Genomic DNA, 22,791 nt, shown 5'->3' on the forward strand with positions numbered 1-22,791 from the left:
TCAAAGCACCTACTATTTAATCCACTGGGCAAGGGCCCTGGGCAGCTCTGCTCCTCAACCTCAAGTAGAAAGTCCGAAAGATCACTGTAGGCACTTTATGTACAGGAAGCTTCTTTGCTAAAAGAAAATTATTAAAAATTTAACTTAGGGACTTCCCTGGCGGTATAGTGATTAAGACTTCGCCTTCTAATGCAGGGGGTGTGGGTTCAATCCCTGGTCAGGGAGCTAAGATCCCACACGCCTCATGGCCAAAAAACCAAAAAAAACATAAAACAGAAGCAATATTATAACAAAATTCAGTAAAGACTTTAAAAATGGTCCGCATCAAAAAAAGTCTTAAACATTTTAATTTAATAATTAAAAATTATTTTAAAAACTAAAGCTATAATTTTACGACATCTTATTCTTGCCTTTTTAGGAATTCCTTCATGTTTCACACAGCCAGGCAGCTTTTTAGTTCGGTTTAATGAGTCTTTGGAGATCACCTTTTGTGCACTTGTCCTAAGAAGCTGGGATTATTTATAAAGATGAACAGGACACAAGTTTTATTCTCAAGAAGCTTATAGTCATGGGAAAATCAGGCAAATAGAAGGAAAAAGTCAACAGCATTTGGTTACTGGAGGTGTTAGAAGGATGGTGGGGTCTCTGTCCCATAAGACGCTTCCTCTGATCTCCCCAGGGAGAACTAAGTATTAAGGATAAGTAGGATTTTGCTAAACAGAAGGACTGGGGAAAAGCAGAGAGAAGTGAGATATGGGGCTGTATGTTCAGGAATCTGCCAGGAGTTTGAAAGTTCTAGAACTTTTTCCTTATAAGGGAGCTGTTTTTTTACCTCTCAGCTCTGGCACCTGGTATCTCTGTTTATTGCTGTGCCTCCCACTCATCCTACTTTTTTTCTCCCACATTAAATTCCCTTTGGCCGTTATCATCTGTGAGAAAAATCATCCACATTTGCTGTGAAACCATTCAAACGATGCCTAAGAATTTAAGGAAGAAAATGAAGAGTAAATTTTATTGTTTATGATCCCACGTTAATATTTTAAGCATTTCACATCTGTTTTTATTCTGAAGCACCGTGTTAAGGTAGACTTTTAAATGATACTGAGCACCTCAGTGACAGAACACGTGGTTCACTGTTTTCTCCTAGATGCTTGGCGGTATTGCACTCATTTTAGTTAAATTTCATAAACGGATGGATCTGTGAAAATTTAGCTCCTCGGCATTACGTCACACAGAATTCGAGGCCCGCAAATGCTTTTCAGTGTACCCTAAGCCACTTTCCCATTGCTTAATAGCACCTCTCTTTTCTCTCTTTCTCAATTTTGCTTGCAGTTTGGAATCACCAGTGGACCTCTTCCCCAAAATAGCACTGTGTGGATCTCAGAGATTCTGACTCAGGGAATTTGGGTGAGACTCAAGCTTCTATAGTTGTCAAGCCCCCCAGGTGATTTCAGTGTGGATCCAGATTCTCTCGTTCCATGATTATCCTTGGGCTTTGGGATATTAGCATGGTCTCAACAACAAAAAAGGTGACTCCTCTTCCGCAGGACCAGCTGAAGGTCTAGAAGTCACTTGCATTTAGTGACCTGACATGTAACGTAGGCCACTGAGATGTCTGTAGGTTAGAAATAGTGTTTACGGGGTGTATGTAAGAATAATCTTTTCCTACATGTGCGTAGTTTACAATGGCCTTGGATTTACATGATCTCGTCTGTGTTTACAATAACCGTGTGAAGTAGGCAGGGCAGGTATTATCTTTTCTCCCCTCTTGTTAATTGTTCTTGCAGGTGATAACGCTAAGACGAAATAACTTAGGTGCTTGCCAGTAAGCTGAGGAACCAGGACTGCACCTGAGCCATCCCATAGACAACTGGATGCTTTCACTTACATTTCCTTTATATGGTTCAATAATGGTAAAATAATGATTCCAGGTCCTGTGCTAAGCAATTTACCAGTGGTTCTCCAGTCTCAACTTTGGCAGCATATTGAATTCACCAGGAGATTTAAAAGCTCCTGATGCCAAAGATTATAATTTGGTTGGCTGAAGTGTAGCCTGGGGAATCAAGAGCTTTCAAACCACTGATATATATAGACCCTTCCACTGAATCTTCTGAACACCAGTATGAGGTTAGAGTCATCACCATTTTAAAACTGAGGAAACTGAGGCAGAGAAGCATTTAATCCAGCAGCCCACCAGTCCACCAGCTAAAGAATGGCAGAGGCCAGACCCAAAGCAAGGAATGAGCCACTGTCTGTAGCTCTGAGTCACCATATTGTTCTCTCACAATTTTTTTTTTTTTTTTTTTTTTTTGTTGGTACGCGGGCCTCTCACCGTTGTGGCCTCTCCCGTTGCGGAGCACAGGCTGCGGACGCGCAGGCTCAGCGGCCATGGCTCACGGGCCCAGCCGCTCCGCGGCATGTGGGATCTTCCCGGACCGGGGCACGAACCCGTGTCCCCTGCATCGGCAGGCGGACTCTCAACCACTGCGCCACCAGGGAAGCCCGTGTTCTCTCACAATTTTAAGGTTTTTACTGCAGATCTTGCAGCGTAAACTGCTGAGTAAAAGAAGTTTACCTACACTAACTGAAAAAAGAACGGAATTTAGAGTATTCTGAAAGCTCGAGAGCCGCGGCCATGACTGAGCATTAGCCTTAGCAGTCAGCAGCAGGGTATTTATTTGCTTATTTTGGCTTTGTTTTGTGTGACTCTATTCATTAGGCTCAGTGCATCCGATAGTGATCCTCTAGCCCAGTGGTCCTCACGTTTAGGTACCAGAATCACTTTGAGGTTTCATTACAACACGGATTTCTCAGGTCCAATCCCCCTCCACCAGATCTCCAATTCAGTAGGTCCAGGGCGGGGCCTGAGAATTTGCATTTCTAGCCAGCTTGCAGTTGATGCAGATTCTGCTAGTCTGGGCTCCACACTTTGAGAACCATTGCACTAATCCAATGCCGTTATTCACGGAAGCCCAATGAGATGAAAGGCCAGCCCCAAGGTCACAGATGATGGAGAAGAACACTTGCTCCTGAAGTGTTCTTTCCACAATGTCTCACATCTCTGGGCAAGATGGGGGAACTTCAGAGATTTTCTTCTTACTCCTCCCCTAAAATTCAGCTTGACTTTAACTTGAGGGGATAAATATTGGTGTTAAAATTCTCTTCAGCGCTTTAGAAGCGTCAGATTTTGGATGGATTATACAGTCTAGAAAGGTGACTCATTAATACGCCAGGAACTGCCCCTTGGGAATTTTTCTTCCTGTTGTCTTTCTCAAGAAGAGCTGAGTACAGTGACGCAGAGAATCAAGCTCTTAGGTAAATAATTCACTTAACTGAGACCACTCAGTGTCACCTAAGGTTGTAGGTTTATTTATCAATATGATTTTAAGGATTCAAAACTTGTAAACAGTTGTTCTAGAAGCTTTCTCATGGACGGCAAAGGTGAGGAGAAAGCAGGGTTTTGCCACCACTGTGCAATCCTTTCTTAAGTAAAAAGTGAATACTAAAAAATACCATCAACCTTTTCTTTTTATCTGCTGGGTGGGGTGAGGGGGCTGGAATTCAGCAATAACAATACTCCTTCCCTCATAAGTCAAAATACAGTTTCATTTAATGAGTAGTTCATTGTGGAAGAATAAATATATAAGCCCCATTAAAATAGTGGCAGGATTTCTTTAGAGAAACATTGAAACTCATTTACAAAAAAAAAAGAAAAAAAATCAATCAGCATGAATGTGACAATTTTTGCCCAAATCAGCTATCTCTTGGGAGAATATTTATTGAGGCCTTAAGTGTCCAGATTACAGTACTAGACAGAGCCCAGATGATTAAAGCCCATCAAGAAGATTACTAAATGGAAAGCATAGAGACATAGGACAACCTACCTTGATACAAGCCAGTTAGACCCGTTAGTGCAAAGCATTGTGGGACACAGAGAAGAGAGCCATTGATTCTGCCTGGGGACCCCTGAAGGAGGCTTAGAGAGGAAGAGGCATCTCAGGTAGCCTCAGAGGACTGGAAGGGTGTTTACCCTGTGGATTGTTTTGCTAAACACCGTAGCTGACCAAATGAGAGCCAGAATTAAAGGAAAGGAACACTTTCTTTGCAATACTAGAGAGTTTATTTATAAATATGTAACTTTCTCCCCCAGTAAAAGTACAGGAATTAAGTCTGGTGAAAAATAAACAGAATGTTTACACTTACGTTCTGTACATCTCAAAATATTGATTGGGATTGAATAATTGAATAGGACTAACTGCTCAATCGATGGAAATGAGGCCAATGGTGGGGCTGAACTGGAAAGCTCTAACCACAGAAAGAGCCCGTTAAAGCTAATATTGTCTCATTTAATCATCTTTGCTAAAAGAGAAAACAAAATGTGGCCATGTTTCCTTCCAAGATCTTCTTAGCAATCATGTACGCAGGCCCAGGAGCACCTGGCAGTATGCAATGCAGTCCCCTTTTACAGAATTCTGGAAAGATTTGAGAGGTAAAATAGAATAATTCAGAAAAGAACGCTGATGTTTATAACGCTATTACGTTATATAGGTTGATCACAGTTCTTTTTTACTAATGAGGAAATCTTGGAAACATTCCAGGCAAATAAGGTGATTTTTAAACTTCATTTAAATCTTTACAAATTGTTGTTGCTTCTTTTTAAATGAAGAATCGTTTTGCTCCTTCTTAGGTCTCTTTTCCCTGGCTTAGATATTCTAGAATTAGACTATGGTTGCATTACTGTGAAACTTGGGGTAGAGAAACTAATCAATGAGGAGGTAGGCCAAAGCTTTCTGAGTGAAACCAGTTGACAGAGAAGGGAAAATGAGACTTCAGTTTTCCTTTTTGTACTTTAAATTCTCACCAGCACTATATGTGTTTATCCCAGGAAACTTACACAGGGCAGTACAGATCAGGCATCCAAAAGGTGTGTTTCCTCAATGAGAAAGGAAGAATAAGGTGTATAATTGGTGGAAGCAGGTTTATTCCACTTTCCTAAAACAAAACTATTTGTTGGTGGACAAAAATGCATACTAGTGAATGATTTTCCATACTTCCTGCGTGTCTTTTTTAAGAGGATGCGTCAAGATTTATGGGAAACAGAGATTAGGAGCACAAGAGATGTAGAAGTTAAAAAACAAGAAATTCAGGTCCTGACTTTGCAGCCTAACAACCAAATGTCTTTGGGCAATCCAATAAATTCTTCAGACCTCAGTTTTGTCATCTACAAAATGGGGATAATAATAATAGAGTTTCTCCCTGCTTCACAGTGTTGCTGTGAGGAACAAAAGATGCTTGTGTGAAACAGCTTTTATTAATGTTAAATTATAGCAAAAATATTAGCTATTCTACCTATTATATTAGAAGATTTTCTAAACAGCTAAACTTTTCTACCTGGCTGTATTTTAAAGCTGTGAAGATTGAAAAACCTTCTTCCTTTGTTAAATGTTACTTCTTTATTTGGTGTTCCAATTTATCGAAGGGCGAAGTAATCTGTTTCTTTTCTCACTAATGAAAATCGTCTTTGATTTATTTAGTTTTCTAATTCAAGTGGTAACTGAACTCCAGAAAAAGACGGTGTCTTTAATTATGTTACTTGCTATTCTGTAACACAAAGTTTGATTGGATAAAGCTTGTGATACAAATAGCTGTGCACTTAGGGACAAACTACAGGTGAGATAAGAGCCCCCGGGGTTTTAATGTGAGTATTGTCCTCATGTCCCCCTCCCTGTCACCATTCCTGTTATTATCATCTACTAGCAGATGAGAAAGGAATTCTTTGTCTCACTCCCTTTTGCATCGAGAGTGTGGTTTTCTAGAAGATTCTTTTTGGGTGTCTCTGATAGGATGCAAAGTTGTATGTTCTCATCTATGTCTTCCTCTTGGAATGAAACGACCAAACAGAACACACAGGACTTGGTTAAAGAATTATGGGCAGCAAAGAGAGGTAGAACGTGGCCTAGAGGCAAGACCTTTGCCTTTTTCTGCTGATGAATTAATTCCCTTCTTCCTCTCCCGTAAGAAGAGAAATCCTTGCTGAAGGTATTCAGTGTTCTGTGCTGCTCCAGCATAAGACCACATAGAAATAGAAGATGTGTGGCCCTTCATGGGACCCTTGTCCACATTTAACCAACCAAGGAAACCCTGGAATCCTTAATACCGAAAATTGTATCTTGCATACAAGGGCCAGTTTTGAATGCTTTTATAAAAGAAGTATTTGTTTTCAGGACATATCTGGGATATCATGATTTTTAAATGCATTTCTGTCAGGTTAAATAAGAAAATGTTTTCATGTTACCCTGGTAAGGGGCACAGTTTTAGGTACTAATATGGCAGCTTTATCTGTTTGCTTGCTTTTGTTTTGATAATAAATATTGTTTTTCACTGTCCAGTACTTAGTCGATATGAATATTTGGAAAACAGAAAAGTAGAAAGATGAGAAAGAAAGTGATCATTCCAAGTTGCCCCTTCTTAACTCTTCGAAGAATAAGTGGTGAGGAAATGCTAGAATACATTGGTAGAGCAGGCTGTGACCTCTCATCCTGTCTTCCTTTTTGTCTTTTTCTACCTCCCTCTTCTCCATTTACTGTTTTAAAATCACTTTATCTTTTTAAATTTCCCTACGTTACTCTAATAATCCAACTGGATTAAGACACACAAGAAGTACAGGAAAGCATTCCTCAGCATGCATCTTTGCCCACCAATCTTTCCATTTGGCAGCCTCTCTTAAACTGAGTAATAATAAACTGACTAATAACATTTGTCACCAGTTTATTCATTCATTCGCTCATCCAAAACATATTCTTTGTGTTCCTGTAACATTGACAGGAATGTTTACCGAGTTCCATTACTGGCCCTGGGGACACCACCAAAGCTGGTACAGTTCCACTAATGAGAGTTAGGTAGGGGTTAGAGTGGGAAAAGGAATGGCCGTTTAATAAAAACTGAATCCCTAAAAGAAATGATCGTCAAATTTTCTCTAAAAGGACACCTAATTACCTGGGGAGAAGAAAGAGAATTTCTCTCTACTAATTCGTCCCCACTTCTTTTCTTAATATGTGACTCTTTTTTACCTTTCTAAGCTTTTGGAGAAAGTAGAGGACAATTTGGACATACACTTGGGTATTTGTCTCTTGGGATCAGATGTCCCTTGGCTCTTACTTGGGACCTTTGTCCTTAGGGGGCTCCGATCTCAGCCAGAGTTCTATGCACTGGTATATAGTCAACAATTGTGAGAGTTACATTAGTAGCTTGTTACTATGTTAGCACTGGAAAGGGGAGAAAATGGAATCTTTTCTAATAGGAACTTTTCTACTACCTGGGTATGTAACCTGGGTTAAGGCTCTTAACCACTCTGAGCCTTATTTTCCTCACCTGTAAGGTAATCAGGTTGAACTTGAAATCCCTACTGTCTCCCCGCCCCCGCCTGTAATTCCCCGTGGCCCAGACCTTCAGTTCTGCTGTAGATTAGTGGCCATTCAATGTAACAAGAGCAAAGCCTTATGAAGAAATTGAGTCCTTGGGGTATCTGATCAAAGGAACTCCTGGGTGAATGAGCTTGTCCCAGGGATAGTAATAAAATCAACAGCTGTTATCGATGGGCCCGCTAGGGTGAAGGGTTGTGGAAGAAGTGTCTTAAAGAGAAGAGGAGGAGCAATTTCTCTCTCCCCTTCTTGCTGGTAAACAACGTACAACTGAATGCTTTGGCGAGTGGGCAGAATTACTTAACTTTTCAAGTCTGTCTTCCTCATGTTCAGGCCCAAAACGTGATGGTAGCTTTAAGGGGGCAACCTTAATTTTTCCCACTCATTACATGGAAACAATAATATGGGGCAGTATTATAGCAAGCAGTTCATACCATTTTATGGCAAAAGTTACTGATAGTGTCACTGGAGGAATATTTGCACTTCATTTTCTTTTCTATATTAAGTACCTTGAACTAGTCAAAGATGAAGGCCAAATGAATTGTCAATGTCAGTCTCTTCTATCTCTTTTTTCATTTAGTGAGATTTAAAAATCATACGGTTAACATTTATGGAGGGCTTCCTGTGTGTAGGATGACAGTAAAATGAATGCTCTAAACTTAGTCACTTCTTTTTTTGATAGAAATTTATTGATTTATTTATTGGCTGGATGCTGGGTATTTCTTTATAATTTTTATTTTTTATTGGAGTATAATTAAATAACAATGTTGTGTTAGTTTCAGGTATACAGCAAAGTGATTCAGTTATACATATACATGTACCTATTCTTTTTCAAATTCTTTTCCCATTTAGGTTGTTACAGAATATTGAGCAGAGTTCCCTGCACTTTTGAAAGTGTAAGGAGTGAGTACTGTAAATTTTTAAGCTAGGAAAACTGGCCCAAGCCGGAATGCCCTTGGCCCACTGAGTCATTTGGTCCCCCCAACTAGGACTGGATACTGTGCTAAATTGGTTTAACTCATTTAATCCCCATAATGATTTCACAAGGTGCTATTATTGTTCCTCCCATTCAGTAGCTGAAGAAACTGAGACTTAGGTGGGTGATGTGACTCTTAAGTCCAAAGCCTTATCCCTCATAGTTGGAATCTGAAGCCCAGGCATGACTCCAGAGTAGGTCATTACCACCTGGCCCAGAGGCTTTCCACAGTCACCTGACTTCTGCCAGGCATGACAAACACACACACTCCTAATTCATTCGCATTTGCTGGGGGAAGCAGATTTTTATCAAATGTATTCATTTATGAAAAGGAACCTCAGAAGTGTGTCAGAGAGTTCTAAATCCAAAAAAAGCATAATCACCTCTTTAAGCCTCTTTATATGGACACCAGATGCTGAATATCTCACTTTAAAAAAAAAATGCTGGTCCTTGGAAAATATGGACAAAAAGGTTCATGGAAGCAAATAAGAAAAGAGAAGTTTCAAACAGTGTTGTTGTTCAAATACATCAGGAAAAAAGTACTTTTGCGCTTTTTTGATGTGTCATGGATAGATCCATTGTTTAGCTTCAAATATACATTGAATGGAGTGATTAAGATGGATAATTTGATCATTTTACTAGTATCAAAGCAAGTATTGCTTACTCTGAAATCTGTCATATTTGTTCCACTTCTGCTCCCGTTCTCTCTCCATCCCTCCCCCGCCTTCCTCTCAGAGTTAAGCTACCCTTTATTTTGGACAACAGGATCACACACATGATTGAGTCAACAATTTATGGCTTTTAAAAATAGGGATTTCGTCTTCTCTTAGGTTTATTGTTTATCATAATCATCTTTCAAGTGAAAAGGCTAATTTACTCTTTCTATAGGAATATTTTAAGCTTGATTATCATAATATTACAGCTGCCTGAAAAGGTCTAAAACGGGACATTGACCTTGAATGTTTTCTGCATTTAGCTCATGGTGCTTAACATTCAGGAAAGAATATAACTGCAACTCATTTATTAACGTGTAATCTCAAAATGTTAACTATTGCTCTGGAAATACATGCCATGCAGATTATAGGAAGCTTGTAGGATACGAAAAAATGCAGTTGGTATTTTATCAGGGTAAGTATGTTGGAAATACAACGTAACTAGAGTCAGTTTTCCCGTTGGAGCTACTGTAGTTTATACTTTAATTTTTACTGACATTTTACCATGTATATGATTAGCTTGACAAAATGAAAATGAAGTAATCCTGAATTAATTAAACAGAAACCGAATTGCCTCTTTAGTTTCTCTGTCTTCCTTTGATTCCCCCCACCACCACCACCACACTTTCACAAACACACTGGGAAAAGAGTTTGGTGTATTATGGAGGTGAGGTAATCGCTCCCCAGAGAATGGGCTTTTTTTACGTAGACTCAGTAATTTGGGAATGGGATGGATTTATAGGACAAGATGTTTGTCAAAAGGAAAGGTTTTTATTAGTGTTTCTGTGGAAGTGATCACTTTCAGTAGAAATGATTGCTTCTTGCCAATCGAGCCAATAATTTAAATATCAAAGTCTGTGCCCTAGAAATGAAAGGCAACAGAAAATGAGGTTTGATGAATTGATAGAGGTTTGGTGGTGATATAAAGTAGTCATACTGACTTCGAAAGATGTCTTTATGTTCCCAGTGGGAAGGTATCTTCTGAAGCAGGTTTATAGCATAAAAAGAAAAATCCCAAAGCACAGATGAGGAAACTAGCGACACAGAGGCACACAGCTCGTGAAGGGGCAGAGGGGAACCTGCGGTCCAGGCCTCTGCTTGTCCTTCAGGGTTCTTTTTCCAGGGATGTTCCTTGCGGGTTTTCTTTTGGAGTTAAAGATAGTAGTTTGTAAAAGTCTTGGTTTGCTTTTTGTAGTATAGTCTATTATACTACACACGATATATCACAGGCAGCAGGGAAGATGGTTCCAAAAGTTAAATAGCTTTTCAAAGGTTTTATGGTCTTGAAAAGATACGCAAAAGTAGATTACAAGGCAGTTTGAAAATCTAGATTGGTGATGCCTTGTTTAGTTTGCAATATTTAACAAATGGCAAATGTGCAATATAAAATCAAGATTTGCTGCAGAAATAGTGTGGCAGCTATAAACATTTTCATACAGATGAGTCCTGTTAATTTTCAGAGAAGGAAGATGGGGACTAAAAATAGCTATTAGCATGCAGTGATAGCAGGACTAAGCATTCTCATCACCTTCTAGCAGCATAAGAATTCACTGTTAGAATGTTTTAGGAAATGATTCCAGACTCAAATACAGTAAAATGTCTGGTATGGACAACAGGAATTTACCTTTTGTTTGCACTTGAGTTTTGTTTGTTGCCATTTCATTCTTTCAAATGGAAATGAAGGATATTTTCTGCTTGGTGTCTGTGCTTTCATTGGGGCCTGAGAATGAAGTTGTTTGGATATTAAGCTGCATTGTTTAAAGAAGAAGAGATTGAAACTATGCGTGTGGACCCTGGGTCTGATGCCTAATAGACTGATATTAACTAATTTGTTAATATTCTTTGTGAAACACTCATAGGGACCCTTTTGTCTGGTTCCATTTATCCTGCTTTGGGTAGACTCCTTGTGGTAAGATTGTGAAGTGTATAGACTGGTGAGCAGAAGTGTTTATTCTAGGCTGTTTATCTGTTCAGTTGTTTCGCTTTTTTTTTAAATTTTCCCCAAATCCTTTGTAGTTGAGATTCTTAAAGGCTTATGCTCAATATTGCACATGGTGTGTTTATTTCCTGTGATTATCCACTCTTTCCTCCTTCAAGGTGAAAAAGCTCTGTGACTAGGGAAGATTCTTGAGATGACTATGCTGTGTGTTTATAAAATATTCTGGAAGCTGTCTCACAAGTTTAGTGCAGTCGATATTAGTTTAAATTGGTTAAACTGGATTCAAGACAGTAGGTGTAATCTTAGGTCCTTGACTTGTAGAGGTGACACATTGATCCTGAGGGAAAATAAACCAGCTCTACAAACCTAGTGCACCTCTGGTCATTCAGAAACCTAGTTCAATGGACACTGCACCTTGCATAGATGAAATACGGTTAGCGAAAGATCTGTGGGGACCACACCATGAATGTTTGTACATGGATCTCTGTGAGCACAGAAAAAAGACTTACACATGAATATGAGTCTAAATATGTTTAAAAGTAGATACCAACACAGTCAAATGGTTCATAATGGGTCAAATAAGTACCCCACGAGAAGTAAGAAAATTCTGGGAAATAAAAGGTAACTCTCATGAAACGTGGTGACTTAACGTCCATCTGTAAATAACTGACTACAAATCTTGTCTTTAAAAGGCCATTTCAAAGGCGTAATAAGCAGGTTCTGTCACAGGATGATAATGCAAAGAAACTGAATAGAGTACAGTATTCTGTACAGGTACAAGATCTGAATGTGCTGAGTACATTAAGATCCATTGATTACATTAAATAATTTTTATTTTTTTAATGTCCCGGGACAAAATAAGAATGAAACTTTTATTTGCTGTATCTTTTTTAAAAAATGTACGCAACTGGATTTATTAATTACCCTGAGAATTTTAGTTTATTCACAAATCAAGGTAGGAATCTTTGAACCAAAGATGTTTTTCTGTCTTTGTGAAGCAATATTCCCTACTTCTTTTATTGTATTTTAGAAAAATCATGTTTCTTTTTCAAATGCCTTTTTATTTTTTTTAAATTATAAAATGATTACATGTCTCATTTTCAATTGAATAGACAAATCTCTTTTTTCCTTCCGAGGTGTCTGCAGAATGCTTGGATTTTCTACATCTCAAAGCTCTTTTAATTCACTGCTCACAACCAAATTTACATCTTAATTGCTGAGTTCACATTTAACAATATAGACAGCATAATGCTACTGGTAATTAAGCTTTTACTACCTGCTTTTGTATAGTATTCTTAGGCACAGTTTTTGCTATGTGAGTTCTCCACTAGAAACTTGTATGCATTTAGACCACAAATAAAAGGCATCAGGCCCATATCTTAGATATGGCTAAATACATGGCAGGAAAATTGCTTTCTTCTGTTGGGGGGACCAAATCATATCTGGCATTTTTATATTCTGAATGTTAATGCGGCTGTTCTAGTTTAGTGTTTTGTTTTTTAAAGGCCTAGAACATTTGAGAGGCTGAAAGACCGAGCTGAGTTCTGATCTAGTAAATTTAACACAGACTGGATATCTCAACTAATTTATTTTGATCTCAAAGATTATATTATTTATATCATGTAGGACTAATATGCAGTAGAGCTGAATTATATCAAAATTTCGGGTCATAAGGTAGCAGTTATCTCTTTGCCATAAATAGCTGGTAGCTATTCCATTGTACATTTGCTAGTATAAAAAATCCTGTATTTAAAAATAGGACTTAAGAAAATTCTGTTATATGGAAAGTAAAAACAGGCTTATACACTGTTGGAGAAAAAAGACCCTTCTCTTATATTCTCTTTTCTTTAAAAAGCACTTCTGTTTGAAACTAGTCCTTATAATGACCAGACTGTGTGATGATTTACAAAATGTTTCTGGGTTGATTTTTTAAAGCATTCAGCGTGTGTTATATGTTATAATTATATAAACTGCATTTTATTTGAAAGATGACGTTTGGGGTAAAAATCATATATACTTGTATATATGATTTGGAAGCTTGGAGGCTTACATTGAAATAAGTATATGATTAAGAACACTTTTAGTGTACCAGTTAGTAATGTTCTCCCTACAAAAAAAAGAGAAAAAAGCAGTGTTTATTTTGTCAAAATGCATTGAGATGGTTTCAATGTACTACTTCCCCTACGGCCCTCAGGGTCCCACCCCTGAAACTGGAGCAGCAAATTTGTTCTGCAGTTGTTTACCTTTGTTTTGAAAAGCTATGCATTGTATATCTATAGGTAGAGAGACAGAAGCAGGTAAAGAAATGTTTACACATAGAATTTACATAGGCATTCTCGCAAACTGCATTGAGGCACGCTTTCCTCTTCTGTAGTTGTATAAAACTGCATTCCACCTCAAAGATGACGATCCCACTTCACATGCCCGAACAATTTAGAAAGCATGTCTTGGATTTTTTTTTTTTTTTAATGCCCAGTAAAGATCAGGGAAACAGGCAACGACATGATGACGGATCAATGAGAAAGTACAGCACTAAATAAGAAGGAGCCCCCTCCCGTGGAATAAAACACAGACTACGGCAGGACAAACTTCATTCTCTACCTTCCGCAGAATCCTTTCCCAAATTAACTGAGAGTCTGCGTGAGTTCTTCTGTGCAAGGCAAAAGAGATCTTAGGTGAGAAACCCAAGACACATCCCTCCAGTGCTTAGAGGGTTAAATTAGTTAGGTTTCTTTTCTCGCTTCCCGGGGCGGGGGTGGGGGGGAGGGAGGGAGGGAGTAAAAAAGATAAGAAAAAAAAGAAAAAGAAAAAGAAAGAAAGAAAGAAAGAAAAGGCAGAGCCCAGTATCTACGGGCAGCGTTTCGTCTCCGGTCCTCGCTCTCTTTTTCTCTCCCGTTCCGTCGCCAGCCCCTTCGCGTCTCTGCACCCTCCGTACCTGCCTGCTTCCGCGGCGCCTCGCAGCCTCCAGTCGCCTCCGTCCTGATTGGGCGGAGACCCCCCAATCGGCTGCGCGCCTGGGCCGGTGGGACTGCATATGTTAAGCTCTACTTCATATTAATAAGCTCCAATCGGGGCTTTAAGTCCTTGATTAGGAGAGTGTGAGAGCTCTGGTCCCAACTGGCTGTGCCTATAGGCTTGTCACCAGGAGAACATTTGTGTTAATTGCGCTCTGCTCTGTCAAGGAAACTTTGATTTATAGCGGGGGTGCGCAAATAATGGTTGCCGGTCGCACATGGATTCGGTAGAACTTTGCCTTCCTGAATCTTTTTCCCTGCACTACGAGGAAGAGTAGGTACCTTTTTCTTTCCTTTTTAAAACTCGTCCTGGGGGTGAGAGTGTGGGGTGAACGGAATGGATCTTGGCGCACGGATTCAGGTAATGCCCTGGGTATGTCGTGCGCACGAGCGCTTGTTTGTGTCTGTCTTGTGCCTTTTGTGTTGAGGGTGATCTCCTAATTCAGTAAGTCGAGAATTGTTCTCTGACTACAGTGTTACCTTTGAGGCAAAGCTCAGTGACTGTCAGTAAAACAGCTGGGTGACAGTCACTTCTTATTCAGGTGCTAAGAATAGGCACTTGGCACAAATGCTTAGTGAACTGTTAAAATGCATCTTTTACTAGGACCCATTTTCCCAAGGAAAAATGTTTTAAAATACAGGATTCAAAATGGTTTATACTATTGAGTGCCTCTTATGTATTTGCAGTTTGACAGATATTTTCAGCTCCCTGTCATTTCTTACCGCGCAGAGTTAGAGGCAAAATTGCACATTTACTAATTCTCCTTCAGAGAACAATTTAAAAACTAGCCCTGTGCAATCCGGGGCTAGAATAATGTTATTTGCATGGTTAGCATTAAGTCAGCACTTAACTGACAAATCAGTCCATTAAGTAACATGAGATTTTAACACATTATAAATATTTAAGGGGAGGAAAAAAAAAACTAAAGAAGAAACAGTAGTGACTTTCTAAATTTCCCCTTGAATAGACAATGCTGAGATTGTGGATTTGTTTCATGTATCGTGTCCAGAAAATGCAGAAAATACTTTTGTCCTTAGATGCAGTTTAATTGGTATTTATTAATATCTTTATGCACATGGAAATATACATATTTGGATCGCCCAAGGTGGGGGACATGTGAGTAGGGGGTAGAAGGAGTAAATTAGGCATTCTTGTGTAAATGAGTGGGTCATAAACTTAATTTCAACCCACCGTTGAAATATTAGTTTATCACAGGAGCTGTCACTGGTTCCTGTTTCTGTTGAGTCAGTTGTATGGCTTTGCTTTCCCATTACAGTAATACCAACTGTTATAATTCTGAAAAGAGTGCTCTTGGCAAACGTTTCTCTCTATAGATTGTGAAGAAAATATAAAACTCTCCAGAGGAGAAGGTCGTGCATTATAGGTAGATGTCCACTAGCGGTCCTTAGTGACTGCATATTGCCTTGGTTTGTAATTAAGCAAGAGATGAAAAGTGACTTGCAGTCTCAGTGGCTCCTCGTGTGTGTGAGTGTGAGTGTGTGTGCGCGTGTGCGTATGCATGCTTGCACACATACACACTCACACAAGGGATATTAGCCGAGGGATGGATTTAGGAAGAACTGAAAGGTTGGAAGGCAGTGCTTGCGTCAGTAGTAAACACTTCAAGGAAGAAACAACCTTAAATTGTGTGAAAATATAAATGAAAAATAAACAAAGGTAGGACTGCCCACTCAAGTGAAGTTTGAAGGTGAGCGCGCCGGAGGCTGTCCCACTGGAGAATTTCATATGTCTTCATGTCAGGAAGAATGCATTATCCAAGCTCACCCAATTCTGAACTTTCTCTCATAAATAAATAAACAAAACAAACTTTAACCCCCCACCCCCACCCCCAGGCTTCTTTGTAGTTTCCTTGAATTTAACTTCTTATAGCTAATTTGAATAATTAGTTTAGATAAGCCTCTTAAAGCAGACACATTTAAATGAAATCAGGACACATGTCCTTTTGGCTTTGGCGCAAGATTCAAACTAGGTTTCTTTTTGGCTCAATTAAAAGTCATCTTTAAAAAATACAGATTTATTGTTTGCATGCAGTTCTGATGGTTACGTGGTTCACTGGACAGACAGAAAGATCTAATGCTTAGTAACGCATCTGCCTCTCTGTCTCAATTAATAAACCATAGAATTTATACATGCTATTAATATTCATAGTAAAGTGTGCTGGGTTAAACCCCATCACGTGTGAGTATACATGGAAATGAAACCAGAGTTATGCAGTTTCAGAGGAGAATATTGGACAATTTCTGCTTTGGAAGCTGTTAAAAAGATTCATGTAATTTATTGGCCACCATTAAGAGAGCCTAAAATGTTAACCTATAACTATGTATTTTTTATTTTAGGAAATGTGCCAGCACATTAAAGAGCATAATACTTGAAAGCTTGTTTCATATTTAATAGCAGTAATAACTGATAGCATAAATAGATGAAAATAATATATCTGCTCATTTTGACATATGTGTCAGTCTAATCATTCTAAATGAGTGTGCTCATCACATGATTCCCTTTCAACCTCTGATTAAAATGTAACATTGACTACAGGATTATAGAGCGGACTTAATTTTACTCACTGTTTTAACAGTTGTCACAGCTGCTGGAAGAAGGAAAGGCAATTGAAACACTCCAAAACAGGCAAGGCGAGGAGGGAACAGTTCAGTAAATTTCAGCCTGATCATGGGAAGACAGACATCCAAAATTAAACAGATTTGTGTTTTAAGATTCCTGCTTGGAGCTATGCAAGTTTTATTTTGTAAGGTTTCCTCTTTCTTTTTCAGGGTTTTGCTGCTTTTCTCTGCCTCATCTCTCCCTGTTAAAAGCTAAAAGTAAATTGAAATACAACTATCCAAAAGTAATACTATAATGTCAAAAAATACATGGGATAAAAATAGGCAGGAAGGAAAAACGTATGCAATGACAGCAACAACAAAAAGCCTAAACCAGTGGATGCAATTTTTTTAAAAAGATGGGCGCTTGCCTAAGTCACTTTAGATGTGATTTTATTTGAGAACTATGGACAGAGTCTTTAAGTTTATTTTTCTAAGAAGGAATCCTTAAACTCCAGACTTGGAGCTCATATTACTTTTCCTTCCTGTTTCTTCTCTGTAAATCTGTTGAAAACACCTGCAGCCTTAAAGGTAGGGGTTTTCGGATGATTTCTTTGTGAATTGCTGGAAGTGACAACCAGCTGCACTTAGGGGTGAGTGTTCCTAAGCTGTAGAGTCTCGTAACCTTGCCCATCACATCACTAAAGTGAACAGATTAATTCTGTTTCTCTAAAAATTAAATAACTACTGTACATATCCCAAACTATATATAGTCGAAATAGCCAGACAGTGTGGATTATGTAACATATGATTTTTCTCCTTGGAGTAAGCAAAAAGTGTTCTGAGTTAATGGAATCAATGTTGGATGGGAGTGGTGAGTAAGTGCTGGGCACCCCATGCTTCACTAGCCCTTTGTGTCAGTGTATTTATGTATTACCCTGTACAGATTGGGTGGTAAGTTTAGAAAGCTTCCTTTTACAGAAAGGGCTGGAAAACAGCTTCCCATTTCCTGGTCAGAGGCAAGGGTGATGGTGTTGGCTGGTTCTTATAGCGATGGGTTTCTCATCTTCGTGTGTTTATGGCACTTCTGCTTTATTTACTGAGCCTAGTGTGTTGCAGCGGTAATTAACCCATGTTATTAGCAAAGCCCTTGTGAATATCCATTAATTCTCTTGCATGGATGATCATTTTTCCAGTGTTTTCCCCCCAATACGGTATCATTGTTCTTTTTTCTTTTTTTAAATTCTAAATTGATGGCCTTTGATATATTTATTTGATTTAATCTGACCTGGGATGTATATTGGCCATCTTATAAAGAATGGTATTGTAATTCAGCTTTAAGAAATGCTAACAGAAGCCAGAGAAAAGATTTTTTGCTGTTCTTTTCAAAGCAAAGAAGAAAATAAAGGTTTAAAAAGAAAATAATGCAGGAAATTAGTTTTAACTTCAAATTTTCCAGATCTTAGAATTTATGTTATTTTGTGCCTTTGAAGTCTTTTAATCAGATTTCTACTGAGTTAAGAATACTTTAGGCATTTTTGTAAAATATCGAGCCAGCAGAAAAATACTTGTGCTTCTTGTGCTGAAAAAAGATAAGGACCATCTCATTAGCTGGGGCCATACTTTTGCAATTAATTTTAGGTCCGTGGTGCTATTCATCAAAGGGGGCAGGTAACTTCTCTATGAGTCTGTTTAACAATATTTTCACAATACCTCACTCTTGCAAGAACTGCAGACAAAGAAGAGGACGTTCTTTGGGAAGGTAGGCATAATGCCGAACCTCAAGTCTGTATCACTTGTGAAAAATTCCTCAACATTTGTTTTAGCCTAGTGACTAAACAAAGTATTTCTTTGTTTGACTTCTAAAGTGCTCTTCAGCACTCAATGTTTTGCTTATATTATTTCATAAAATAAATTAGAATCTGTGCTTATGGTCGATACTTTGTCATACAAGTGGCAATTCATAGCCGTGATTTCTATGACACCAATTAATATCAAATAAACTTTTGAGAATCACCTATCAAGCATTTTGAAATAAGAGGACAGCATCTCACTAGAACTTTAAAGTCATTGCAGCAGATAAGCTATGCTCTGAATTTTGCTTCATAGCAAATTCATGGAAGAAAGAAACAATACAGTGTTGATCTGGTATAAGTGCATATGAGCTCCGGCCCTAGTCAGCTCTCTGGAGAAAATCTTTGATTACCCTGGCCCAGTTTGTTCAGTTTTTATCTCTTTTACATCCACTGGCCTTGTATTAAATTGTCATTGTCCTAAAGCACATGAGGTAGAAGTGAATTGCTGTTTTCTACATTCTCTGACAGTGAAATATTTAGGTTCTTTTTCTCCAATCATACTTATGTGTGTATTTGATAGTCCAGGGATGACATCCAGCATCTCTGCTGCTTGACATTTTTTCTTACTGCATTTTGTATGTTTTGCTGTTGATTATTGTTTTCATAGCCATGTGTATATGGATGTCCACGGTCTATACCATTATAAATAAATATACACATACGCTACTTTAAAATCCAAAGCAGTCAATAGACTATACCACACACACGTGTGTGCCTTTGTGTGCATGTATAGTATGCATGTGAAATACATATATATATACACGGGAAGAGGTATGTATGTAGAATATAGGTATGCTGCTGAGAGTGTTCATGTAGATTTATATAATAAAGTGGATCTCAAGTAGTTTTCTAATCAGTAAGTGTCCAGTTAAATTTGCCAGGCATAATTTTAACCTGGAATTAGTATTTCAGGTATTTACCAAGTCTGATTTTAAATTAAATTGGTTTAACTACTATGTAACAGACAGGTAACAGGTAACCTAATACATTAATTTGTTTCTGATTTTATAAATTGTTAATTATTATCATTTAAAAATTCAATATCTAGAAATCATAAATAATTTGTAAAATAGGAAATAAGCCACTAGTATTAAATACATAATTTAATGGTTTGGGCCCATATCCAAGAAACAGTTTTGAATAAGCTCTTGGCTACACTGTTTTCTTATACAGTTGGGCCTGACAAATATATCTAAATGTAAACATGATACTTTTAAATAAATGCAAAATATAAATTTCACTTATCCTCACTACATAAATGTCATTTTCTTTTTTTTTTGCTAAAAGCACATAAAGAAAATTAATAAGTCTTATATCCATATAAAGTACATCATAGATTTCTGAATTTCTGAATTTTATTCTAAGAGGTAAGTTTGAAGGTCTGTGATTTTGATTAGTAAATCTGAATGAGTGTTGAGAGGAACCACTTATCCAAATGCTCTTTCTATTCAAATTCTTGTTCTAATTCATATTTTGTTTAAATTCCTAGATTCATTTCCTGCCCTTATTTGTTTGTATAGTACTTTAACAAATTTAATGTTTCTCGTTTTTAAAAAAATCCTGCTGTTTCTTTATGCCAATCCGTCTGCTGAAAGTTAGCTCCTTTATTATCTGAGGGTGTCAAGTGACAGCCTTCTGCCTTTTGAAGGATTTACCTGGCATCTTATTCTTGTTTCAAGTTCATTTTAGACTTCTACTTTCGAAGTCTGGGAAACCTAGCTAATAAGAATAATTTCCGTTCAATTATAACAAACACATCCTTCCTCTCTATGTTTTTCTTTACAGAAGTGCCAGATGTTTCTTCTCCTCTGATTTGGACACTATTTCTCAGTATTTTCCAAATGTATTTTCTAATCAATTATACAAAACCATCAGCTTGAGAAGGTTTAGATTGTGTGTGTGCTGTGTATGTGTACTATTGCATCCCCCCCTTTTAATTTTTTTAAAAAATTTTTAAACATTTGGAGGGAACTTGCTTTTTATGTTTTGATTTTTCAAATATTTTGCCATTTTCATTGATGGCAATACACGTATATTTGGAAGATAACTCACTAAGGCAAAGCAATAAAAGAAAAAGTACAGTTTTAAATAAATTGGCTTCTCACTGGCCAATTAAAGTCCATTTCAATATACTGGCATAGATCTATGTGTGCATTTGAATATAAATACATAGCACGCAACACTAGCCATTAGAAATGCAGCCTCTGGCTATATGGAATTCTTTCACACAATATCGTAAATAAAAACACTGGCTTTGGGCATTTAAAATCTATTAAAAGAGTTGTTTAAAGTGTTAAACTCACGGAGAGCCTACCTAAGATCAGATTACGTTGTAAAAAAGGAACTCGGAAGCAAATTTATATTTTGATGATGGAAGGCAGTCTCTGTCACATACATTCCTCTGGCCTTCTCATCTTGCTTTGAGTGAAACAAAATTGCACATATACTTTTCATCATTTTGATTGGAAGTACACATTACGTATGATACGCTCTCGCGGCGTATCTTACCTAGCCAAAGAAAACAAATTAATATCAGCCACACTAAGGGCTGTCAGGCATATCACAGACATATCAATTTAACTTTGCTTCCTCTTACACCTCCACAAACAGTTGCTTAAGATGGTACTAAATAAAAGGGAAGCTACCAATAAATTCTCATATTGTATTAGAGATTGATGGCTAGTAGAAGTGCAGTGAAAACCAGCGTGTTTGTTTACTTCTCTTTAAAACTCTAGCTGTGGGAATACAGAAAGCGCAGACAGTAATGAGTTTTGTTTTTAAAAAAGAGTATAACTGAAGCTTGTTCAAATCTTTTTACTGCCTTGGAAGTAATGGGATTATAATGGGATTTACTTTTTTAAAAAGTCTGAAGTGGTGAGTCTTGGTTGCTCTTACGTGTGATGTATGTAAAGACTTTGAACAAGTGGAGAGTCAGAAGCAGCAGCCTTGCCAGTCCACTTTAAACAAGGGACATTTCTTTTTTGTTGCACTTTGCATACATTTTCTGAGAAAGAAAAAAAAAATCTTGTTCTTTCTTTTTATCTGGCTTATTCAATAGGCAAAAAAAAAAAATGAAATTTAAAAAAGTAAATCAAGAACTTAGGCACAGAAAATAGGCAGAAGCATACTGAATTCTTTTTTTCTCCTCCATGATCAGCATAGTATCTTTGTATGTGATAATTCCTTTTTCATCTGCTCTAGGAAGATTTTACTCATTTAAGGTGCTTTTGAGAATTTAAACAAAGGACTCGTTAAATAAATACATTTACTTTCTTTTTAATACAATATGAGTAAAAATGTTTGAAAAGGTGTCCTTTTCAAGGCAGTTAAAATGTTGTTACAGTTCATACTTATAAGAATTTCTTTTGCTTTGAAAAGAATATCTAAAATGATGTTCAGAGTGAGCAAAACTAGTGAGCCATATAAAAAATTATAGAGACTAAGGTACTTAAGAGAAAAATTCAAATGTGAGGTTGTTCAATCAATGGCCCTTTGCCCTCCATAATTCCAAATTATTATAGTACTTTCACTTCTCCACAAATGTAAGATGGCCATGTTAAATTGTATTCATTTTTTCCATAAATGAAAGAATACTCTAACAATGCTTTCTTCACAGCCATTAATCTATTAAAACAGATCAGATATTTTGAGGAAGAATATCATGCCCGTAACCAACTATTCATGGCCAAAGAAAGGGAAAGATATATAGGAGAAAGTGATTGTATACAGTTGGTTCTGGGTCCTATGAAATGACAGAAGCATCCCTTTTATCCACAGACTTAAATGAGACCTGCCTCATCAGTCATGGGATCATAGTGTCACAGATGGAAAGGCAACCATCAGCTGAATTGTACTGAACTACACACTTGGCTAATTCATCTTATTGCCCTCCTCATCTAAGGAAAGGCTCATTCTGTTCCTGGAGTCTAGACAGAATCAGGGGTTGGGCTCAGGTGGGAGCATGTGGCTGCCTCTTTCTGTTCTCTCTTAGCCATTCAGCAAAGGGAGGTGAGGAACAAATGGGCAATTTATGCACAGAAGCCCAAGCAGAGATTCTTTCCTAGGGTCAGGAATTTATTATTCAGTTGTTGAAGTAAAGTTCATATTTCTCTTATGTTCTAGAAATATCACTGTTGTCTTTCATGCTCCAAAGAGCTACCCAGAAATGATTAGGGACGTCTCTCAATTTGTATGAACCGTGAACTAGGGTAAGCGTTTTGTACCAGACAGAAATGGAGAGCAGATCATCCACTTATGTTAGTCTGGAGGATGATTCTTTTTTCATACCTTTATATGGAACTGTTCAGTTGGTT

At 37.8% G+C, this 22,791-nt stretch overlaps 1 protein-coding gene across 13 annotated transcripts in view; it reads left to right on the forward strand.

Annotated features, from left to right (window-relative positions):
• Positions 1-22,791, forward strand: part of ESRRG (estrogen related receptor gamma) — a 639,858-nt gene that overhangs the window by 408,038 nt on the left and 209,029 nt on the right. The window contains exon 1 of one of the 13 annotated variants that reach the window (XM_067729740.1): positions 13,846-14,337. The exons of 11 other annotated variants lie outside the window; for them this stretch is intronic. In XM_067729740.1, coding sequence (XP_067585841.1) covers positions 14,282-14,337 — 56 coding nt within the window. In that variant the 5' untranslated portion in view covers positions 13,846-14,281. Of the gene's footprint in view, positions 1-13,845; positions 14,338-22,791 lie in introns of those variants that run through there. One more of the 13 variants, XM_067729741.1, reaches the window with a different exon arrangement.

Source organism: Pseudorca crassidens, chromosome 2, assembly GCF_039906515.1.
Source record: "Pseudorca crassidens isolate mPseCra1 chromosome 2, mPseCra1.hap1, whole genome shotgun sequence".
NCBI classification, from domain to species: Eukaryota; Metazoa; Chordata; class Mammalia; order Artiodactyla; family Delphinidae; genus Pseudorca; species Pseudorca crassidens.